Source organism: Aythya marila (genome assembly GCF_965140915.1).
Source record: "Aythya marila genome assembly, chromosome: 4".
In the NCBI taxonomy this organism is placed as follows: domain Eukaryota; kingdom Metazoa; phylum Chordata; class Aves; order Anseriformes; family Anatidae; genus Aythya; species Aythya marila.
Genome location: NC_139045.1, coordinates 9,851,067 through 9,873,681, shown reverse-complemented (window position 1 = coordinate 9,873,681; position 22,615 = coordinate 9,851,067). Strand labels below are relative to the sequence as shown.

Here is a 22,615-nt window from a genome sequence, read left to right as displayed (position 1 = left end):
ATAAAATGATGACTTCAGGCCTACAGTCACACTGTTACTTACAAGCTATTGGTATATGTCTGAGAATTTCATCAGAGTAAATAAAAACTATATTTTGTATTCTTAATCCTAGGCTCTTGAAGCACTTAAAAGAACCTTGTGTTGCTTCATTTTTATGTGCACCAGAACCTAAGTCCTGAATAGGTAGCTGTTGGCCATTTATCTCATTGGAAAAAAACAAGGAAGTGCAGCATTTCTTTCCACTAATCTTGCATCCAGGCTGCTTCAAGCTCTATGCATTCAACCTCTGATTTCCACTGATTTGTTGTTTTGAAAAAAAAAAAATTCTTCATCCCCTACTTACCACTTTTAAAATTCAGGGCAGGTTTTGAGGGCTGTGTTTCAGCTGTGTGGCATTTTTGTGCCCATATTGCCCTGCAATCCATTCACCCTGCACGAGCCCAAATTACAGTCTCTGCTGTCAGCTTTTGGTTTTACCCTGGCAAGTCCTTTCAAGGGTGAAATGTTTCTCTCCTTGGTCAAGGCAGCTTCCTTTTGGATCCCATGTTCCTTCGTTATCATGTAATTCTTGCTTTCCACTATTTGATCTTACTCTCTTAAAGTCATGGTTCACCACGGTACAGATATATATGTAAATGCAAATGTTTTAAAGCATTTAACAGGCTAAAAGGAAAACCTCTGGTTAATGTGTTTCTTCCTGACCCAGCACAGTTGGATTCAGTTCTCAGATGTACTGGCCCTGCAATCTGTGCATTCCACTTCTGCACATGGAAAATAGTGATGATAACTCTTTATTCCTCAAATGAGTATTTCAGTGGTAAACACTAATTTGTGAAGCTCAAATAACACTGTGGTGAGCATCTGAAGACATGTTCAGGTAAGTTGTCTGAGCTGATTAACCAGCCTCTGGTACCAAAAGGAGCATGTTCTTGTTATTTCCCTCGCTTCTGCTTGTACAGTCTTACTCCATTGCTTGTACTGGCTCTGGCATTTGCCTGGACCCCTGGTGATCAGATCAACTCACTCAACAAAAATGGAGTAGATTTGTGCTAGATAAAGAGTTGAATTACTTCATTAAAGGAGCCAAGGGTCATCAGAGCTATTGCATAAGAGTGTAGCAAGTTCTTAAATTATATCAGTTGTAACATGCATCCTGTTCCTAAATTACATCTTGATATGTAGCATCTTCCTTTAAATATTTATAACCCTAATAAATTGTCAAGTCTTCTTGCAAACTTGATCTCTGCTGTCCCAGAGATCTTTCCCAATCCTTTTCTGTGTTATGTTGCCTTAATCTTGTGTCTGCCGTTAGCCTTCCTAAGGGCAATATCCAGCTTCTGTTGCTTTAGGGGATAATCATTCCTGGAACCAGACTTTGCCTTCTTACAGTTGTAAAAAGCAATGTGCACAGCTTCACATAATATAAATGTTACCTGGTTGCTGCTGACTTTCATTTCCCTGTGGGCATTATGGGCTGTGTAAAATCCTTTGATCCCACTGAGTATTAAACACACCCTCCTCTGTATCAGGGCAGCTCACTTAGATCCCAAGTAAACACCAGATAGTAATGACCATGGAGCTGTTTTGAGAATGAGTCCTAACCAGGGGCTTAGTAGTGCTGCATTCAGTTACAGAATGACAGAATCACAGAATGGTTGAGGTCGGAAGGGACCTCTGAAGATCATCTAGTCCAAGCCCCCTGCCGCGCAGGATCACCTCGAGCACATTGTGCAGGATGGCATTCAGGCAGGTTTTGAATATCTCCAGAGAAGGAGACTCCACAGCCTCTCTGGGCAACCTGTTCTAGTGCTCTGTCACTCTCAGTTAATGACAAGGAGACACACTAGGAGTAAAGTAGAAGGAAAATAGTTCCTCAAAATTCACCATTGCACTTCGTTGCCCATGGAAGAAAAGACATCCCCTAAATGTACCTGATCAGGATTCAGTTAATTGGGGTCCAAAGGAAGCTTCACCACTGATGTGAATTTAGCCACCTCCAAACTCAGTAGTTAGCATGTGAGTCATCTGCTTTGTACAAGCTTAATTTTTATTCTCATTATTTTTCTGTTGAGAAGGTGAGAAGTGTATTGGCTGTTTTTGCTTTGTGTATTTTCTTTTTAAAAGCTCTTTCTCCAGGACGAAAATAATCATTTTTAACGTCAATATTGTAGCAGTATGTATCTCTTTCCATAGGGAGCTCACAAAACACTCTCCCAGTATGAAAATAAATAAATAAATAATAATATTATTAAAAAAAAAAAAAAAAAAAAAAAAAAAGCAGCTGGCATAGTTTCAGCTTGCAGCATTGATGGGGGAAAAGAATCAAGACAAATACTTTTGTCCTGTTTCAATGCCTTCTGAGAATTGTAAACAATTACATAAAGAAAAAAAAAAGTAACAATATATTTGTTTGGTTTTCTTTGGAATATGTTTAAATATTTTACCGCTCCAGGCTTCAGCAGGCATTGGGAAATGTTAGTTGTTTTGCATACAGATATTTGACCATTTATATTTCAACATGTGTATAACTCACTGGACATTTTTTTGGTAAAACTCTCAACATCAAACAGTATTACATAGCTTAATAAAAGTGAAATTAGCCACAAAAAAAATGCATTTTAAAGAGTGCTTTAAATCAGTGCAATTAGCAATTGCTTTTTAACAAATTGAATAAAAATTTAAAATATGAACTATTTTCTAATAACTCAGAAATAATAAGAAACAATTTCTTTCTAGTATGAAAATTTTCAATATCTGAAATATCCTTTGCACATATAAATCTTTAGATTTTTGTGCCAAATATGCTTAGATTGATAAATTACAATTTTTTTGTGGAAACATTTTTGTATTAGTTTGAGTGTATATGTGGGAAATCTCTCATCCAAATAATCAAAAAAAACTACATTCAGTCTGTGGTTTCATCTAGGAGAGGCTTTCATCAACTTAGTCTCAATTCCTTCAATGTTTCTAGAACTCAGTCACTGGAAAACTACTTTAAAAATTCACTTGCATTTGCTGTCCTCCATTTTTATTTTATTTGGCTGATCTTGGATAATTTGGAAGAAGGGAATTGATTCTGACAACTGGGAAATAGTGCCTTGATGGGCAGTCAACCTTCCTTGGTTGTGTTCATTTATTTGTTACAGGTTTTTGTTTGGTTGGTTGTTTCGTGGGGGGTATTTTTGGTTGCTTTTTTGTTTGTTTGTTTTCTGATTTTCCTGAAGACAGAAAAGAACATCCTGCTAGGAAGGTCTCCTTGCTTGCTTCATTGATAGCATCTTCAGCATGTGGCTATCCTCATGAACGTTAACTTAATAATTTAAATATGGTGCATTTTTTATTCCAAATACCTATCTCCTGCACTTCAGTGGTACCTGTTCGGAAAGAGTGGTATACAAGGAAACTAAAAATGCTCTTGAATTTGTGAGTAGTACTTTGGCTTCTGAGGTATTGACAGAGTCAAGTCGCAGAATACTAAAAAAAAAAAAAAAAAAAAAAAAAAAAGTTCATTAAAACAGTAACAAAAATGCCTCTGGAGATATGTTTAGAGTTTGGGCCACAAAAGCTTTTCTTTTGTATGCTCATGGTTTATGTAGATTGGGAAGAAGTGGTGGCAAGGTTGCTTTGTGTGCTTGTAATTGTCGCAGAACTAGAATTTTACACCTCCAAATAGATCTTTTTGGTAAACTCATAGTAAATTACAGCATAATGCAAAAGACTAAAGGGAAGAAATGTATCATATTTTGAAGAAAAAAAATACACTAGTGTTACAGAGCCGTTGTGAATTTTTTCAGGGTTTTGATAATTTTGTTCTGCTCAGGTAAATCAGGCAGATGTTCTCAGAGGAAATGAAAGACAACCGTAAATGAGATCTATCACTGGCAAATGTATTTCTGTGCTCAGAAATATGATTTTTTTTTGTGTGTTTTATTTTAAGAGGATGTGAAAGGTAATGTCTAGAAATTAAATACTCACCAGGAAGAATAACACAGAAGGGCAGCAGAGGATGGAGAAATTAAAGTTAGCCAAACTCATCTCTTTCTGGGAATATTATTAGAAGTATTAATAAAACAATAATAATAAAAGAGAGAAAACAGAACTTGAAAAGAAGAAAAAGAAAAGCATATTTTTTGGAAATCTTACCAACCAACTCCAACTTCCATTTATTTATTTGTATCCTTCATTATGGTCATCTTTTTCATGCACATTCACCAATTGTTCTTATAGACATACTCAAGTCCCCTGATTCTTCCTAAACTAAACAAATGGATGATCTCTGGAGAAAACACCTTAGAAAGAAAAAAATTGACCATTTGATATTCAAATTTAGATTACAGTAGAAGGACAAGATAAATGTCTGTTGCTACAGCGTGGCCTGTTTCACCATGGTTTTCTTTCCTTATGGCATGAATTAAGTCACATTTGTCACATACAGTATTTACCCAGACAGTGGAAAGTGGCAGTGTGGTAGAATCCTTCATATTTATGGACAGACATACGAGTGTATGTCTGCCATGCTGAGCATAAGTGCAGACAGAAGGCGTTACTGAAAAGCATTTAAGTTGTAATGTCACAACAGAAGATTTACTTCTGAAATATGTAATAGAGGAGAAAATTTCTTACTGGGAGTTTTAGATAATTCTGCTGAAGTAAACACATTAAAAAATAGCATCTTGAAGAATGGAAGGGGCACTGCTAAAAACATATTGCTGGAAAATTTTGTGTAAACCATTCTTAAGTTCTCCTTTATTATTATTATTTTATTTTTTTTTAAAGGTACCTTAATGTGTCAAGCCCTTGCTTCACTAACAGTTGACCCCTTTTTTTTTGTGTAGGAAGAACCCTTTGTCATGGTGTCTGAAAATGTTCTGGGAAAACCAAAGAAATATCAGGGCTTCTCAATAGATGTTTTGGAAGCCTTGGCCAATTACCTTGGCTTTAAATACGAAATTTATGTTGCACCAGATCACAAGTATGGGAGTCCTCAAGATGATGGATCGTGGAACGGACTGATAGGAGAACTGGTATTTAAGGTAAGGTTATTAATATCTTATTAAATAAAGCCATATAATAAAATTAAGTAATCCATTTGCATCTGCTGGTAACCTTTCTTAATGAGTCCTTGATAAAATTTTGTTCATTGCCTGTGTTGACAGCATCTGATAGTGTGCCCAGGTGCATCAGATGACAAAGAAAAAGCTAGAAACAGTTCTGGGTGGCAACTAATTAAGAAGTAAGGGCTCTTTTTTCCATCCAGAGCACAGTAGTATGAAATCTGAATACAGTCAAATAATGGGATGCACAGCATCCTCATTAGTTTGGCAAGACCTGACACAAATGAGTTGAAGAGGTTGCTCTAAAGAGAAAAAATTGGTGTTGCAGTAATTAGTGATACATTACATAAATAATGTATAGCACTTAGAAAAATGTTGGTGTGATGAATGCATGAAATATATAATCAACAGAAAATGTTTTATTGATATATAATAACACATTATGCAGATGTATGAATCAAGAGTAGTATATTCTCTATTCTGTAATTAATAAACCATTTAGTCTACTTAATTTTACATTAAACGTTCAATATTGTATCATAAATAAATTAAACCAAATGTGCCATTTTTTTCCCACTCTACACATCCTGTCATCTACTCTCAGTTTCTTCCACTGAGAGGGAAAGAAACGGCTGGGCAGACTCTACTCTGCTAATGTCTCTTTGGTGTTGTGAACATATATATTTTATTTGCTCTTAGTTAACCTGTACATGCAGTTTTTACAGCTGTATAGGTGCAGGTTTTACCGCTATAGAACCCAACGTTTGTTGTTTTTCTTTAAATAACTGCAGTAGAGATTCGCGTAAATAATTTACTGGTGGTTTATAGAAATTCTTTTCCAAATCTGCAGGTGAAATTTAATTGATAGCCAGCAAAGAATAAGAAACAATGCAGTCAGACATAGGATTTATTAAGTACTTGAACTAAAACATAGAAAAATGCTGGAAAACAGATCTTGCAGTAAAGAAGAAATGGTCAAAACAAAAATTCAAAAAATGAAGTTATGATCCACATGAAAAAGAAAGCAGTTACAGTCTTAACTTATTCTGCTTGCCTGAGAGGTACAAAGTGTGTTAGAATGGAAAACAACCATATATGCCATAGCCATGGCACAGCTTGTACATCTACGTTGTAGTAATAAACTTCCTTTGTTGTCTCCCTATGCCTTTATGAAGCCTAAAGGTGGTATTCTGTAATCATACATGGTGAGCTGGAACAATTTAGAAAATCAAATTTTCTTCCAACTTCAAAAATGTAAGAACTAAATATTCCTTTTCTAACTATTAGACTAACACCAGAATTGCCTATCGATCTATTTTTATCATTTTTCTGCTCCTTAAATCTGATGTCATACCATACTCTACTCTCCATAGTACTCAGCAAAGGATACTGCAGGACACTGCATAACTCAGGCTGGAGGTGTCCTAGTCCTAGATGGCTCTGGAGATGGAAGCAGTCCTGGAACATTTTTTGTTTAAAAGGAATGATTCATAAGGCAGCAATCACAACAACAGAAATCAGACAGTTTTAATGAATAAATATATATGGCATTCTTGTTCCCTTACTAGGCAGGGATTCACATAACTCTAACACCCCTATGGCAGTAACCACTAGATCTGTAAACACATGTCATCGGTAGAACAGATTTGCCTGTCTGCTACCATTTTGCTGTAAATGACTCTTAATGGATGTGAAATTCTTCTGTACATGTAGAAGATATGAAGAGTTAACAGAACTGCACTCGGAATGTGAAACCCTTGTCTCCTCAGTACAATAGCAGTGTATCATTTTTCTAGCATCTTCCTCACCCCTTGTATAATTACAGTAAAGGTTCACTGTGTCCTTCCCTTTTTCTGACCCTCTTGAGGCAAAAGAGAACCTCTGGGCGAGCAGCCAGTGTGTATCTACCCCTTACCAAGTGCAAGCTGTTCTTGAAAGGCTGCTTTCTTATTTACTGTGAACTGAGTTTCTGCTCCCAGAACTCAAATATCTATCTGCTTGGCAACTTTGCAAGGGGAAGCAAGGGAGCAAAGAATGGTTTTAAATTAAAGGTCTAACCTGTTTAAAATAGTGTTTCCTTGTTTTCCCAATCAAGTATTACATGATAGTCTGGCCAACATGTGGAGAAAATCCAGAAACAGAGGGGATGCTCTTTGCCTGTTAGTGCACGAGCCAGAAATGAGTTGGGAACAATGTATTTCTACAAAAGTCCCACTCAGCTACAATGGAAAATAGCTACCTTCTCTTTTTGAGTGCATCTCATTAAAAAAGATGTCTGTGGCTGCTACAGATGTGACTCATGAAATGGTAGTTGCTGCAACAAGTGCATAATTTCTGTGTTGAAGACCAATATATACTACTTGCATTAAAACAATTCAGAGCCCTGTAGTGGGCTCTTGTGCAGGCTACGGGATGGAAGTCTTGTGCTGCAAAGTGCATGCCCTACGTCCTCACAACCTTACAGAGTTGAGCTTCTGCCAAGTTCACTCCGTTCCTGCTCCGAGGACAAGGTATTCCTGTCCCTAGTGGCTGCTAAAATTGGAGCTGGTATCAGCAGATCAAAGCAGCTGGTCTTTAGTGTGAATAGGGAACCCACTCAAGCCTCCCCTCCTTCATTTGTCAGGTCTTATATTAGGTACACCCTTGATTCATACACCTTCTCCTTTCAACATAACCTGAACATAACCAGGAAATGAAGTGAGGCTTAGAATGTATCCCACAGAGCTTCAGCTCACAAGCAGGATTAGAGTTCAGAGGGCAGCAGCTTCCTATAGAGAGGCTGAAGCCCATCTTGGAGGAGCAGTCCCTTACTGCAAGTCTTTCTTTTGCCACTAGTTACCATTTTGCAGCACTTTCTTTGGTTGTCCTCAAAGCCACGTTAAAAGAGGGACAAACCTGTGTGACAGGCAAAGGAGGTGGTTAATGCCACTTGTGGGAGAGGATAGTAGGCTCTAGCATGGCTCTGGACACTCTGGTGAAATTTATATTCATAAACTGTTATTTCCAACATTGCATAATGCTACCTCATTTGACATATATATATATACAAATATATATATATATATATTTGTTTTGTTTGTTTGTTTGTTTTTTCCAATTGAGGAGCCATCAAGAAGTAAATGGCATAGGATTAACTACCAGATTCCACTTAGTTCTATCAGAAATGGAAAGCCAAAAACATACCCAAGAACTTCTAAGAGAAACTACAAGCAAAGTAGAAGGCTCTTATAAGGCTTTTTTTTTTTTTTCTTAATGCATCTTCCTAAGGGAAGCAGCATAGGAATGAAGAAGGCACACCAGGAAGCCAAAGTGACAAGAGAAAATAGTAGCTGAGTAAAGGCAGAATTATTTGTGTGTGTGTCAACCTCAGCAAAAGAGTCTCTCTAATTAATTTTTGCATGTCCATGTTAATGACTGCATAGCATGTGTGACTGTGGTTTATTGCTTCCAGCATTCATTGAAACTTGATTTAACATTGAAAGTAAATAAAATGAAAGGCCTCCTGGGAGCAATTTAGTAGATTCATGTATTTTCCCTATTCTTGGTCATGAACCACAGGAATAATCATAAGATCACTCACTTTACATGTGCATGAGGTGTACTGCCTAAGCAATAGAAAAGGGAATTTCTAGGCATTGCTGATGAGCTGATTCTGTGACATGGATAGCAAGACCATCAGGCCCAGCTGGTGATTTATTTTAGATTTTCTGATTCTGGAAATGTTCTATAATGACTTCAAGAGACTTGCTGTTCACTAATATAAATTCCTAAGCAGGTGACCTAAACAAAAATAATGCCCGCTACTGCTTTTCAGGCAGTTTCAGGATTCAGAGTTTAATTCATCACAAATGTGTCAAACAGACATCTAAGATACTGATAGTTGGTTGATTTTGGCACTGTGAAAGCTGGGTGGAGAATTTTACATATTTTTAATTCAGATTGGCAGCTTTACTTCTAAATATTGACATAATTATATGCATTTACCTTTCTATCTCAGAAGCACTAAGTGAACCTTGACTTCTTCAAACTGATGTCTCCTCTGATCCAATTTGACATGTTAATGACAAGCATTTAATTTTTTCATCTTCTAATTTAATACAAAGTGACAGAATTTGTGCATAATTAGGAATGCTCAACTTCTGTGGATAAACTTAAGTTAAACCTAAGTGTGGTTTTGTGTTAAACGTGCAGTTCTCTACTAACCCTAAGCTTATGATTTAATTAAGTTAAGAATATGAGTTGTAATAGTTCAGTATAACCTTAATTTATATATGGAATAGGTAAACACGTGAGTACTGGGAAAATGGGACTTATCTCTCTCCTTTCCATTTCTGATTTTACTAACTTTATTTTTTTACAGCAAGACATAGCTATTATCACAATTGCTGCTGCAGTATGATAAAGGAAATGCAACACTTCCATTAGGACAACGTTGTTCCTTTATCATGGCTAGCTGATAAGCAGAGTGGAACTGTAATGCTGTGGAATGTGGAGAGACTACTCCCCAGGGATGTAAAATAGAAGCAGTATTTCCATTAATATCACATACTGTGCCCTTCAGTGTATTTCATGGAGAAATATGTTTTTCATCTAAAAGAAAATGAAAGAAGAAATCTGTTAATCCTTTAGTAATATTTTTTTTTTCCCAAAAGAATTTCTGCTTATGTATATTGTTTTTCACTGAAGGTTCTTTAAACACATACAACTTCAATAGTACACCACAATAATCTATTGCAGTAAGGAAGTGTTTTAGTAACATGCTGATAATTAATATCCTAGCTAAAGTTAGAAGAGGCAAAGTATTACTTAGCGGTTCTATGTGTCCTCCTGTAACCCGTTTCACTTTCATATATACTTTCAAGAAAGAAAAAAAAATAACATTCACTAAATATGATGTTATTTTCCTGCTTGACAACTGTTGGTATAGATTTGGAAATTCCTTTGAAAGTACATTTATGTTCACAATCATGGAAAACATTTCAAATGAAAACTGATTTGCAAGGACTGAACTGTCAGGAGATACTGTGAATCACTCAAGTCATTTGTTGGCTAAAAGTTTTGTAATTAGAGGATGGAGAAACTCAGCTGATGCTTCCATGGACAGTTTTGATGAAGTTTTTACTTGAATTGCTTACTAGAGTTTCGAGTTTACTGCTGTTGTTGGGCAGTTAAATCATCACTCACAAAAGGTTAATAGAAAGGGACATGAAGTAACTTTGTGGAGTCGTGCTTTCAGCTGCGTACATCAACACAGCTTCATTTAAGACACTACAGAATCTAAACTACTAATTAAAGATGAATCTCTAATTCATTGCTTATAAGCAAACCAAACACCTTTTTGTCTAAATTGTCAGGCCCCCAGCTACCTTCCACTATTTTCTCAAGCCAGTGAAAATTGACATGAATGAAGTAACATCATGTAAACCAAAGACTTCATCGCACTGTGATTAAAAATATGTCTGTACCATGGATGGCAGAGTGTTTTGCAGATGGCATTTTGCAGATAATTAGCAAATTTGATTCTAATCAGTTTCAGCTTTCATACATTGTCACTTAATAGTTCACATTTCTAAGAAGCTGGTAAGATCCGCCTTCTTTGGACAAGAAGAAAGAAACTCAGAACAGTTAATAAAATTGACTCAGTACTGAGACTTTCATGCATTTGTGCTCTTCCGAGAGACCACAGAAGTGGATTGAATCAAACCAGTAGCAGCTTTAAGTATTTTTAAGTGTTCTTTCTCATATTAAAGTATCTAAAATTTACAGCCTTATTCTTCAGTATTTGGTCTTTTTTAAACAGTGTTACTGTGTCTGCTTTAAATACCCTTTCTTGTTTTCACTGCAGTTCTAATTGTATCTATAAAAAATAAAATAGCACTTGCTGTAATTGTGCCCGGTGTCTCTGGAGACTTAATACCCAGACATGCTGTGGAATACAATGATTAGTTCAAGGAATGTTATTCATTCCCCTTTCATCTGAAATGGGTTCTTTAAATTAGAATATATATATATATATATATATATATATATATATATATATATATATATAAATGGCACAAAGGAAGTCTAAGGTAGCCGCAGCACAGATTGTTGTAGGAACTGCTTAGCAGGAGGATATAGAAGAACTAATACTGAAGGAATGCATGGAGTATCTGCTATTCTGTACTTCACACTCTGCAGCCAAGGTTGGTGTTTTTCAGAATGTCAGGCACCCCAAATGCCCCAGTACATATACGATGCTCTTTGTCAGGCAGTGGTCCTTCGACACGAGCATCATGTCATCAGAGTGTTGGATATCATCTAGCTCAGTCAGGAACTAATTTCTGATCAGAAATGCTGTACTCAAGGTCTGCCTTTTGCCACAGTGACAATGATGGCTTCAATAAGCCAAGAAAAATATCAGGAAGCAGATTTCCTTAAGCTACTGCCTGTACCTGAAGTATTTTGATTTCTTGGAAAAATAGTAATTTGGAGAGCTAATATGCCTGAGTCCACTAAGCAAAGTTCGCTCACAGAAGCTAAAAGAGGTGATACAGCTATTCTGTTGAATACTTACATTTTTAAGTTTGTGTATGTTATGTTATTAACAAGCTATTGGCCTTGGCATCTGCTTTTCTATGATAAAATTAGCCACTATAGATCAAGGAGGAACAAAGAGCTTTTCTGTAGCTCCTGCTCATACATGTTATTCTCTCTCTTTCCTCAGAGAGCCGACATAGGGATCTCTGCCCTGACCATCACCCCTGACAGGGAAAATGTGGTGGACTTCACAACACGTTACATGGACTACTCAGTGGGCGTGCTGCTTCGGAAAGCAGAGAAGACGGTGGACATGTTTGCCTGCTTGGCACCGTTTGATCTCTCCCTGTGGGCATGCATAGCTGGTACTGTGCTGCTGGTAGGGCTACTGGTCTACCTTTTGAACTGGCTCAACCCCCCGCGTCTTCAGATGGGATCCATGACCTCCACAACGCTTTACAACTCCATGTGGTTTGTGTACGGATCCTTTGTGCAACAAGGTAAGAGACAGAAGGAGACTGCCTCTGAGATAAAACCTGTGCATCCTCTTGGTTGCCATAGATACCATCCTCCTCCCTGCCTCCTGCCACTCGTGAGGAACTGGGAGCACTGGAAAGCCGTGTGCTGTGAGGTTTCTAAGGCAGTCAGCAGCCTAGTGTGGGAACCACGATAAGTTCGGAAGCACTATATGCTAATTAGTTTTAATTTGTAGATGTCTAATTAGAGAAGGATGATTTCTTGTGCTGAAGAAAGAAATATTATCACCTGCTCAGCAATTATTCATAGTTAATGTGAGTGCTGTATTTTGATGCAGTCAGAAAATGTTGGTGTATGGTTTTTGAACTAAGTTTAGATGGACACCATTATGAAACGTGCTAAATGAATCATCTAGGTTGGAAGAGACCTCCAAGATCACTGGGTTCAACCTCTGATCTAACATTAACAAGTCCTCCACTAAACCAAAACACTAAGCTCTACATCTAAACATCTTTTAAAGACCTCCAGGGATGGTGACTCAACCACTTCCCTGGGCAGCCTGTTCCAATGCCTCACAACCCTCTCAGTAAAGAAGGTCTTCCTAACATCCAATCTAAACCTCCCTTGGCACAACTTAAGCCCATTCCCCCTCATCCTGTCACCAGGCACGTGGGAGAACAGACCAACCCCCACCTCGCTACAGCCTCCTTTAAGGTACCTGTAGAGTGCGATAAGGTCACCCCTGAGCCTCCTCTTCTCCGGGCTAAACAATCCCAGCTCCCTCAGCCGTTCCTTGTAGGACTTGTTCTCCAGGCCTCTCACCAGCTTCATTGCCCTTCTCTGGACTCGCTTGAGCACCTCAATGTCCTTCTTGTAGCGAGGGGCCCAAAACTGAACACAGTACTCGAGTGGTCTTACTTTTTATTTGGTATCCTTTCCTCCCTCTTCTGATTTATCTCATTTTTTCCATATAACTTTTAGACACAGCCAAGCTTCTCTGGCCTCCCTGGATGCTTCTCCTTCCTTCCCCTTAGCATCTGGTGTAGCCTGGTTTGGTTTATATTCCCAAGTCCTTCAACGTCTATCTCTTTTGGCAGAGATCTAACCATGTATCCTGAAGGCATCAGGGACAACACTTCAGCTTGGTATATACTTTTTAAAATCCTAACCTACAAATTGGAGGGATAATGCAAAGTAGAATAATGAAATACAGCTTTAATATAAAAAGATGGTTCAGGTATTAACACTTGACAACAAAATAGAACAGGTACCTTCTGGTATTTATGCACATAATTGTTTGCCAGTCTGTACTGGCACTGCAGATATGCCTCTTTGTAAGTCCGCGGGGCATCTGCACTAGAAAAAGCCAAGGCCACTGCAGCTTCAAAACACTTGTTTTTTTTGATGGAATGCTATAGGGAAAAGCATTGTATTTACATAATGCTGGCAACATAATTTAGAAATTACCTTATTTTCTGTTAGAAACAGTCAGATGACATTCATAAAAGTTGATGGTATGCATGAAAATCATCTGAAACTTCTAGAAGCAGGGAGTGAAAGAAGAAAGTAACACTAACATCCAAAAAATAAAATAAAATAAAATAAAAGCTGAGGCTGAGGATGTCCACAAGAGGTATGCTTTTAAATGCATCAACCTAGAGAGAATACTTTTGGAATTACCATTTCCATTGAGCAGTGATGGCCGGCTGAGGAAAGCTGAGATTGTTTTATGTTTGTTTGTTTGTTTGTTTATTAAGAAAAACAAAGACTTCAGAGCCAGCTTAGTGCTACCAGAGTTGTTTTTTTTTTAATTGTATGTAGGTGGATTTTCAAATTTTCTTTCCATCCAAAATATTCCCAATGTAACTGTTTAGGGAATCCAACTGTGAGAGAGCAGTTGGTCCGTTACAGAGCTAGACTCATTACATCTGTCTGCCTTTTAGGTTAAAACTTGTGAATTAGTTTCTTTACTGCATGAATGTGAGGTGATTTTACATAAGTTTATTGCTTGATATTATCCTTAGCACCCCTGCTGTACTCCCAACATCATTAGTCCTTAAAAGCTTTATAGGAGACTGCCCAGCAAGGTTTCAAAGGAGGCAAAGCTAGTTTAATCACACACTTCAGCCTCATGAATTATTATTTGAATTGTTTGCCTTATGTCTAGCCAAGTAAACCTGTGTTGCCCAGTGTCCAAAAGTTTCCCAAGTCATAGATCAAGAGTGGTAGCCTGCAGGAGAACACTTCAACAGATGCTTGGATAGCATATAAAGAAACAGGGTTTCAGACCAATCAGTAAAGTGAGTGCTTGGGGAGGGCTGAATTAATGCTTTGAACAAAGCAGGAAGATGAGGAGAAAATAAGATTAAAAGAACTGGGACCAAATAACAACAACAACAACAACAACAAAAGTAATGGAAAAAGAATTTACTGGAAAAAATAAGAGGAATTTGGAGATCCGCATCTGCTCACTATGGATTATGTGATGTAAATCTGTATTAATAAAAGCTGCTGGTGGGACATGGTAGCTCAAAGAACCAAAACTGTTGTGGGACTTGAGGGAAAAAAAAAAAAAGACAGAACTTAAGTGTGAGGCATTTACATATAGAGAAAGAGATCTTACCACCCTACCAAGAAGAATTCCTGCATAACTCCTTAGAATCCACTATAGTAATCTAAAATGTTCACTTTTTTCTTACTGAGTGAGGGTAAGCTATGCATATATCTCTCCTTCAAATTACAAGCAGAAGGACAGTCCTTAATTTGCTAGAAGGGAAAAAACAAAAAAAAAAAAAAAACAAAAAAAAAAAAAAAACAAACACATTTAATATGGTTGATACTAGAATATAAGAAACTTATAGACCAGTTTAAACACAAAGGCTCAGAGGACTTCAAAAATCCAGCGTGAAAGAGTAAAAGATCCATTTATAATGTCAGCCTGCATTTCACATTCAATTTGAATATCACAAGAAAACTGTATTAGCTGAAGCTTTATTGTTTACTAACCCTTGCGAATACAGACAAATGAAAGTAATTTCCATTGACAGACTAACTGGCTATTGTGGTAATTTTGCTTCTGTTTTCACTCATCAGCTCTTCATTCAGCAGAAAAATGTGCAGGTTTCATTTGTTTTGGAATAGCCAGTCTGTTGCTATTAATTGTGATTGGCATATCTTAAGTGTGGCAGCATGGAACATTTCAAATACTGTCACGTTCACTTAAGAAGTCTTTCAGCTGTGGATTTAAAACATGACAAGGTACTCATTTCTGTTATCAAAACACACAGCCAAAGATGCTTTTATATCCTGCACTGAGAGCAACAAAACAGCATGAACCGAGGATTGGTAGTGCTTTGATAATGCTGGATTCTTTGTTTGAGGCTAGCCAGCATGTTCTGGTATCATCTTTTCTTTCTTTCCTCTAGCTAGAGGAAAGATTTGCAAGCACAGAGGCTGGCTCCAGAACCACCACAGATCGGGAGAGGAAAAAGCCTTTTGGTATAAAAATATAAATCCTTCCGTAAGGAATCGTGTAACTACTTTAATGATACAGAAGGGGTTTCTTTTTCTTGTTTCCTCTGAAATAGTTGAAAATTCTGCAGTTTTTAGTAGGCAGATTTGGTCTGCTGTGTCAGGTTATTTTATGTCAGCCTGTCTGACGTTCTGATCAAATTCTTTTAACAAGTTCTAACCTTTGCAGTTTTTGAAACACCAGAGAAAAAATACTGTGTCTGTGGACTAGAGTCAGCACAGTCCTGTCTGGTAGTTTTTAAGGCTATGAAGTACTGTCATACTTTTTAGCAAAATTTCAGTACTTTTTGTTTCCTTAAAGGTAGACTATGGAACTAGATTTAGGAGTCTATTAGCCTTTTCTTTGCCACAGAATCTTAAAGCTTAAATTTAGTCTGCTAAACATTTTTATTGAAGAAGATTCCGAAGTTGACAGAGGATGGGTCTTGCTAGACTTGTTGCTCACTTGTGACAGGTATACACACTAAGCCAAATCCTCAGAGCTAAAGTTTAGGCTGAGTATTTCTGTACTTGCTTGCTTGAATGCTTTTATATACACTGCTTCATACATTGTTTAAACTTGGGTCTTGAACTTAGCTTTCAATTTTTATTTTTTTATTTTTTTCCCGTGTTGGAGTGACCACATAGTCTAGATACCACTTCTGAAAGTCTTGTAATATAGAAGTATATTTTCTCTCAGTCCCCCTTTTAATTTTACATTCATTCATTGCAGGTATCAGAGTGTATATATTTATATATTTTATTCATTTATTTCTGTGTAAGTTGCATGTAGGTTTTTGTTAGAAGAGAGGGTTTTGGGCATAGAGCTGAAATGTTCGATAGGCTCATGTCACATAAAGCATGCTTTTCAATGAAAAATGATGACCATTAGAGTGCTTGGTCTTACTACTGAATCTCTGCAAGCACAGATTCGCAATCTACAATCTCAGACCACTGTGAAGGCGAAACCCTTTCAGTGATATTGGCCATACAGTGCTGTGGATTAGATTAAAAACAAATGCTTTGGACTCTACCGTTCACCCAAGCGTGAAATTCTGTAGCACATCTTTTATCCGTCATTTGTTTATTTATGTCTAAAGATGCAGCAAATTCACAGGTTGAGACGGTAGAACATTTTGGTTGTTTTGAAACATAGCTTCATGATTTCTGAATTTGTTCTTTTCCACTTGCTCATATTAGAAAAATAATTTGCATTTTGATTTTTTTTTCTCAAAATTAGCTTTTTTAAGTTGGGAAGAAAATGGTTTCAAGGTTTCCTTTTCAGTTCATTGCCAGCAGGAACTGTTTGGTGGTACTTAATCTTTTGTAGGTTTCCTCTCTCTCTTTATATATTTCTCCTTGGCATCCTAATCCACTCCTTAAAGGTTTTTCTCTGTGCCTGCCTCATGCTGCAGCTGGGGCTCAACGCTGCTGCAGCTTTCCTCCTGAGCATCACTCCTATTGACTCTCTCAAGCCCTCTATAGTTATATGTTCAACAAAGCCCAACAAAGGGAAGTGCAGAGTTGTGCACCTGTGGAAGAACTCCTCCATGCACCAGTGCATGCTGAGGGAGACTGCCTGGAAAGCAGCTTTGCAGAAAAGGACCTCAGGTCCTGGTGGACACCAAGGTGAACTTCAGCCAGCAGTGTGCCATTGCAGCAAAGAAGGCTAACGGTATCCTTGGCTGCAGTAGGCAAGGTATTGCCAGCCAGTCGAGGGAGGTGATCCTGCCCCTTACCATCAGCAGTAAGGCCACGCCTGGAGTACCGTGCTCCCCCTTGTGAGAGAAACTTGGAGAGACTCCAGTAAAGGTCCACTCAGATCATTAAGGGACAGTGATGATTACGGGAGAACTTCTCCTAAGAGGAGAGCAGGAACTGAGAGAGCAGCCTAGAGAAGAGGAAGCTCAGAGGGTTTTCATCAATGTCTGTAAATACCTGAAGGGAGGGTGCAAAGAGGATGGAGCCAGGTTCTTTTCAAGGGTGCCTACTGGCAGGACAAGAGCACAAAATGGAACACAGAAAGCTCCATCTGGATCAGGAAACAATTCTTTACTGTGTGGATGACAGAAGGGTGGAACCGGTTGCCCTCAGATGACCTCTAGAGGTCTCTTCCAACCTAACCTACTCTGAGGTAGGTTAATGTCCTAATTCTATATTATACAGTATTTGCTCAGTTTTCTGAAATTCTATACAGCTCCATTTGTCATTCTCTTCTGTCCTAGTATTGATGCTACTCTCTCAAATTTTGCCCTCAATAGAACATGCATTGTTGAAAACCTTCCATATGACCGGGGACAGGACCAGGAAATTGGTCCCAGTGCATAAATAGGGTTTAATAAAAACTTGCTAGTAAAACTTTGCTATAAACTTCATGGAGATTAATTGAATCAACCTACTACAATGGCAGAATGTCTACTTATACTTGCTGAGGACCTGGTTTAATATCCTGAAAGTTTTCTGTTAGCTTCCTACTGTTTTATGGGCACTTGTTATGAAATATTCTAGAGAGCACTCTGCTATCGTTATTACTAGAGAAAAGCAATGATTTAGAAAACAGAAATTCAGATTTAGAGTTATTCACAACTCTTTGTATAATAGATTGTGGTTTTTTTTCAGACACATGAAAAGCTGCATAATTTTTAGCAGGAACTTCCAGAGGAATGTTCCAGAGGGTTTTCTTTTGAGAGTATCCTTTCAAATTTGGCTTCACATTACAGTGATGAGCTTGCTTAGTTTAATAGAATTGCTCTGAATGTAGACAAACTACTGAAGTTATACTAAAAATTACAATGTTTTGTCTTTAATATAAAATACACAATAGAAAGACTTCTGTCTCTTCTACCTCTTATCCTGCTATGTTCATTTTACTTTGAATTTTTCTGTAAGAGGAGATATTTCTGAACTTGTGTGGCAGGATTTTAGATTATGCAGGTAAAGATGCAGGGCTGTGTTTCACTTAAGTTGTGTTTCACATCTTGAAAAAGAGTAGGCAGATAGTGGGGGTTTTGCTTGCTTAGGTGGTTAGCTGTTTTTCTTTTGTTGGTGGTGGTGTGTTTGGTTTTGATTTTTGCTATAACAGGACATATCTTCAAAATTGCTGAATCATTCAAGATTTAATCACTTCTCAATGATCCCAACAAAATGAATATTCACTATTGTTTTATAAATAGGGTTTGAACACAGGATAACGTGTACTAAAAATGCAAAAGTATTGTTTTGTTCAGAGATCTTGGTATTCTTGCTTAACCTATCAAGATTAGGAAATAAATGATGTGAAAGCATCACTGATGGGCCATTTTTTTATCCCCTTATGTTTTGGCTTGTTTAAAATGCTGATCACAACAGGAGGTTTCAATTGGTCATCAGCGGTGTCAGCAATGGTCAATTATGTTCATAATGCCCAGTAAATGAGCGAATCTTACTGTTTGCCTTGTTAAAATTACATTTCATAAGAGCAGTAAGATAGGCTTCAAGCCTTGGTACTTGTAGCCATTATAATACTTCTCAGACGGTTAAAGCCGCTCAGACTTCTCAGTCTTGTTCCTTGTATTACTACCCAAGGCGTGATATAAGCCTCCTGAAATGCACTGCCTGGAGTGTGCTGTTGCTTAATAAATTACTCCATCTTGCTTATCTTATTCTTGGCATATCCATATCAGCAGGAAAACGTTATCCTGTAACAATGCACGTTCCTAGTGACATTTTCTCCTATTTAACTGTACACCAGCCTCTTTGTATTTAATATGCGGAGGAAAACAATAAAAAATTTTGAAAAAATGTTAGCTATCAATTATATCTTCACATGTGATACTTAGCAGTGAAACCTAATTATTTTTAAGCTTAACAAATCAAAAAAGATCCAGTGCATAGGCTTTAAGACTAACACTTAAATCCTAATTTGGATGCTGCTTCTAGGTTTCTGGCTGACCATAGAAACTTCAATTGATATCTTGTGCCCCAGTTCTTAGTTGTAAAGTAGAAATATTACCTACCTTCCTTCATAAAGGCTTGCTTTATGTCTTCTGATAGAAAGCATAACTTAAATGCCAATCTCATTAATTAAAGTTAATTTTAACTGCTCTTCGAACTTATGCCAGGTCTATTCCAGTAACAAGGAGAATAGAGTTGCCGAGCCTAAAATGCACTTAAAAACTGGGCATTGATCTGGGAAAATGGAAGTCAGATGCCAAACATGTTAGAAAGGAAGCCAGTTTCCATGTTTTTCTAGCACGTACACCGGCAGGCATATTTGCAACATTATCATTCTACCTTTAAACATGAAATGCCCAAATTCACATTTTAGTCTACTAAATCTAGGAATATGCATTAGTGTGTATATCTACCTTCATAAAGTCATCTCTCTAAAACGTGTACTGCAGTCCTGTAGTACCCATACCTTTTTTCCACGTCTTAATTGTTTGGCCAACCCTCTTGACAACATGAAAAGACAACTACATTTTGGTAATTGTCTTGTATGCATCAAACTGCAAGCGATCAATGGAATTGACAAAATATGCTGAGAATTATTGTCCTGTATAGAGCACTTATTTGCAAACACTGACTGTAACTTTATGTGCAAGGCACTTTCAGAGGTTTGTTTGTCTTTGAAAATGTAATTCCAAGGAGTAACCATGCTCTAAGTAAAGTGTTCATAGTATGGACATTTGTTTGCAGCAGTGTGATATCACTAGCATTAAACTGCCAAGCAATATGCTTAGATTTTTCCCTAAATTGAGGTTAAGACTCAGGCAGTCCTCAGAGGCATCTAAAATAATGGATTTCTATATCTTGTGTGCACCTGCTTACTTGAGTAATAGCACTGTGTACATGGGGCAGTATATTTAGAGATGTTGTGTCTGACGCACCTCCTGTGAGGAGGTGGAGAATGAGTGGCGGTGTGAAAGCCCAAAAACCACCTTGCTTCCCCTAGGACTAACTCCAAGGCTGATTAATTGCCTAAGAAGGTAATGTATAAATGCTGAACAAAACAAATGAGGCAAAAGGAAAAGTAGAATGTGGATGTCCATGGCATCTCTTCACCTTTCTGTATTCTTTTAGAAGCATATTTACTCAGAACAATTTCTTTAATTGCTATTTCTAATAATGTTTCTGATAGACTATATTCTATATCTGGATAGAGAATGGATATGTTAGATTCGGGTTAAGTAATCAGTTCTGACTTCTCAGAGTTCATCTGTGTATAATAGATATTTAATGGAGGAAATGGTGAAAAACAACTTAGCCAGGAACTGACTGTTTCTTCTACTGAAAAAGGAATGTAACCCACATTTTCATCTGCAAAGATGTTTAAAACTGAAGAGGCAAGCCTTACTTGTCCTGCTAATTGATTTCCCTGCCCAGAAGCTTACACTTAAGTTGGCAATTTTGTCTGCTTAAGATAAGGAGGAAGTGAGAAATGAGTTTTAGCTTTATTAAAAATGCTTCCTTCTGCTTGGATGAGAGCAATGTCATCTACAAACTGATCAGCGTTTTCAGTGGAGGTTTTCTGAGGCACCAGACGAGCGTGAGTTTAGAGGGGAGCCCGTGGTAGTTTTCCATTGCTTTTCTGGTCTGCAGGGAGTCCCTCCTCTGCAACAGCTGTGCCGTAGCTTTACCCGCCCTTGTGTCTCTTCTTCATACCACCAGCTGGTGGGTAGGTGCCAGGAAAATTGTCTGCAAAATGTAAGGCAGGAGTAGAAAAGAGGATTTGAAGCTGTTGGCAAAATTGTCTCCCTTATTCAACTGTTGATGTGTTTTTGTTTGTTTGTTTCTTTTTCCTCAGACCTCTTCTACTGTTAAAATGTGTAGAAACAGAGTAGGCCAAAATTAATGTTGAAAGGAAACAAATAGTGCTGCAAGTCTTCTAACTTAGACACCCCATTGTTTTCCCTGATTGCTGAGATGAAGTTCCACTCCCATTTCAGTAGATGTGGGAGAAAGAAAGCTGTGGGGTGCTTTGTTTTGTTTTTATTATTATTTTTTTCATTTTGTTAGCTTCCCAGCAATTACTATGGTAGCATCCTGTAGCTGCTGCTTAATTTTTATTCTTCCACCCTCAACAGGAGAGGAGAGATGATAAAGCAGGACATCACCTTTCCAGTGCTTTTTCAGCTAGTGAGATGGTGTTAGGTTAAAAATGTGTGATGCCTCGTCTGCCAGACAAGAAATGAGATGAAAGAACATGTTTGGTTTTGACTGAAGAGTCTGCCTCCCCCACACTAGGACAAAGTAAAGGCAATAGTGAAGGGGAAAGATAGAAAATCTTCTGCAAATAAACTGCTAAGGAACAGTGATAATAAATTTGTAAAGCTGAGTGGGAGTGTTAGTTGTTCATGCCTAGACATACTTGCTAGTAGAACATTTTTTAGATATAAGCTCCTTAGAATAGCTTCTTTAATTTCTCTATCTATTCCCAACGAGAAAAAAAACATGCTATCCAGTGAAGACATCTTCGAAGTCGTTTCTGGCTTCTGAAAAATGTGAGTCGTGATCTTAAGCAGGATGCTAGTTGATTTGGAGTAAAAATAGCAAGTCATTCAGCTTTCGTACATAAGCATTTGTATTAGTAGTTTTCATCAATAATGACATCAGAGCTGTATTCTCAGTGAAACTTAAAATTATGAGGTTTTTGTTTGGTTGTTCTTTTCTTTGTTCACTGTGAACTTCCATATTATTACTTTAGGTCATCATGAGTTTTAGAGATCCCTTTAACAGAGATCCCATAACAACGTTATAGGATGTACTGAAGGTGGAATTTTAGGCTACATTCAGAATGTGTTATCTAGGAATATAACTAGAGTTTCTATATTAGTGATGGTTGAATTCTGTAAGGTTAGGAGTTCAGTGCAAGGAAGCAGTCTGAAAATTAAAGGATAAGTAGAATTAGTGACATGAAAACTGTACATGATTCACTTGCTTCTGAAATAGTCAGGTGCCACACTGATGATGGATGCTTGGAAATCTTGCAAGAGGAGATTTAAAAAGTATTGTGTAATACATTGAAAGTCCAAGAAAAAGAAAGAAAAAAAATTCTAGTATGTGGTCTTTTCTTA

The 22,615-nt window shown here is 37.5% G+C and overlaps 1 protein-coding gene across 2 annotated transcripts in view; it reads left to right on the top strand.

The window, feature by feature from the left end:
• Window positions 1-22,615, top strand: part of GRID2 (glutamate ionotropic receptor delta type subunit 2) — a 700,788-nt gene that overhangs the window by 568,573 nt on the left and 109,600 nt on the right. For both annotated transcript variants that reach the window (XM_082758601.1, XM_082758600.1), the window contains 2 exons: window positions 4,836-5,033; window positions 11,761-12,073. In XM_082758601.1, coding sequence (XP_082614727.1) covers window positions 4,836-5,033; window positions 11,761-12,073 — 511 coding nt within the window. The remainder of the gene's footprint in view (window positions 1-4,835; window positions 5,034-11,760; window positions 12,074-22,615) is intronic.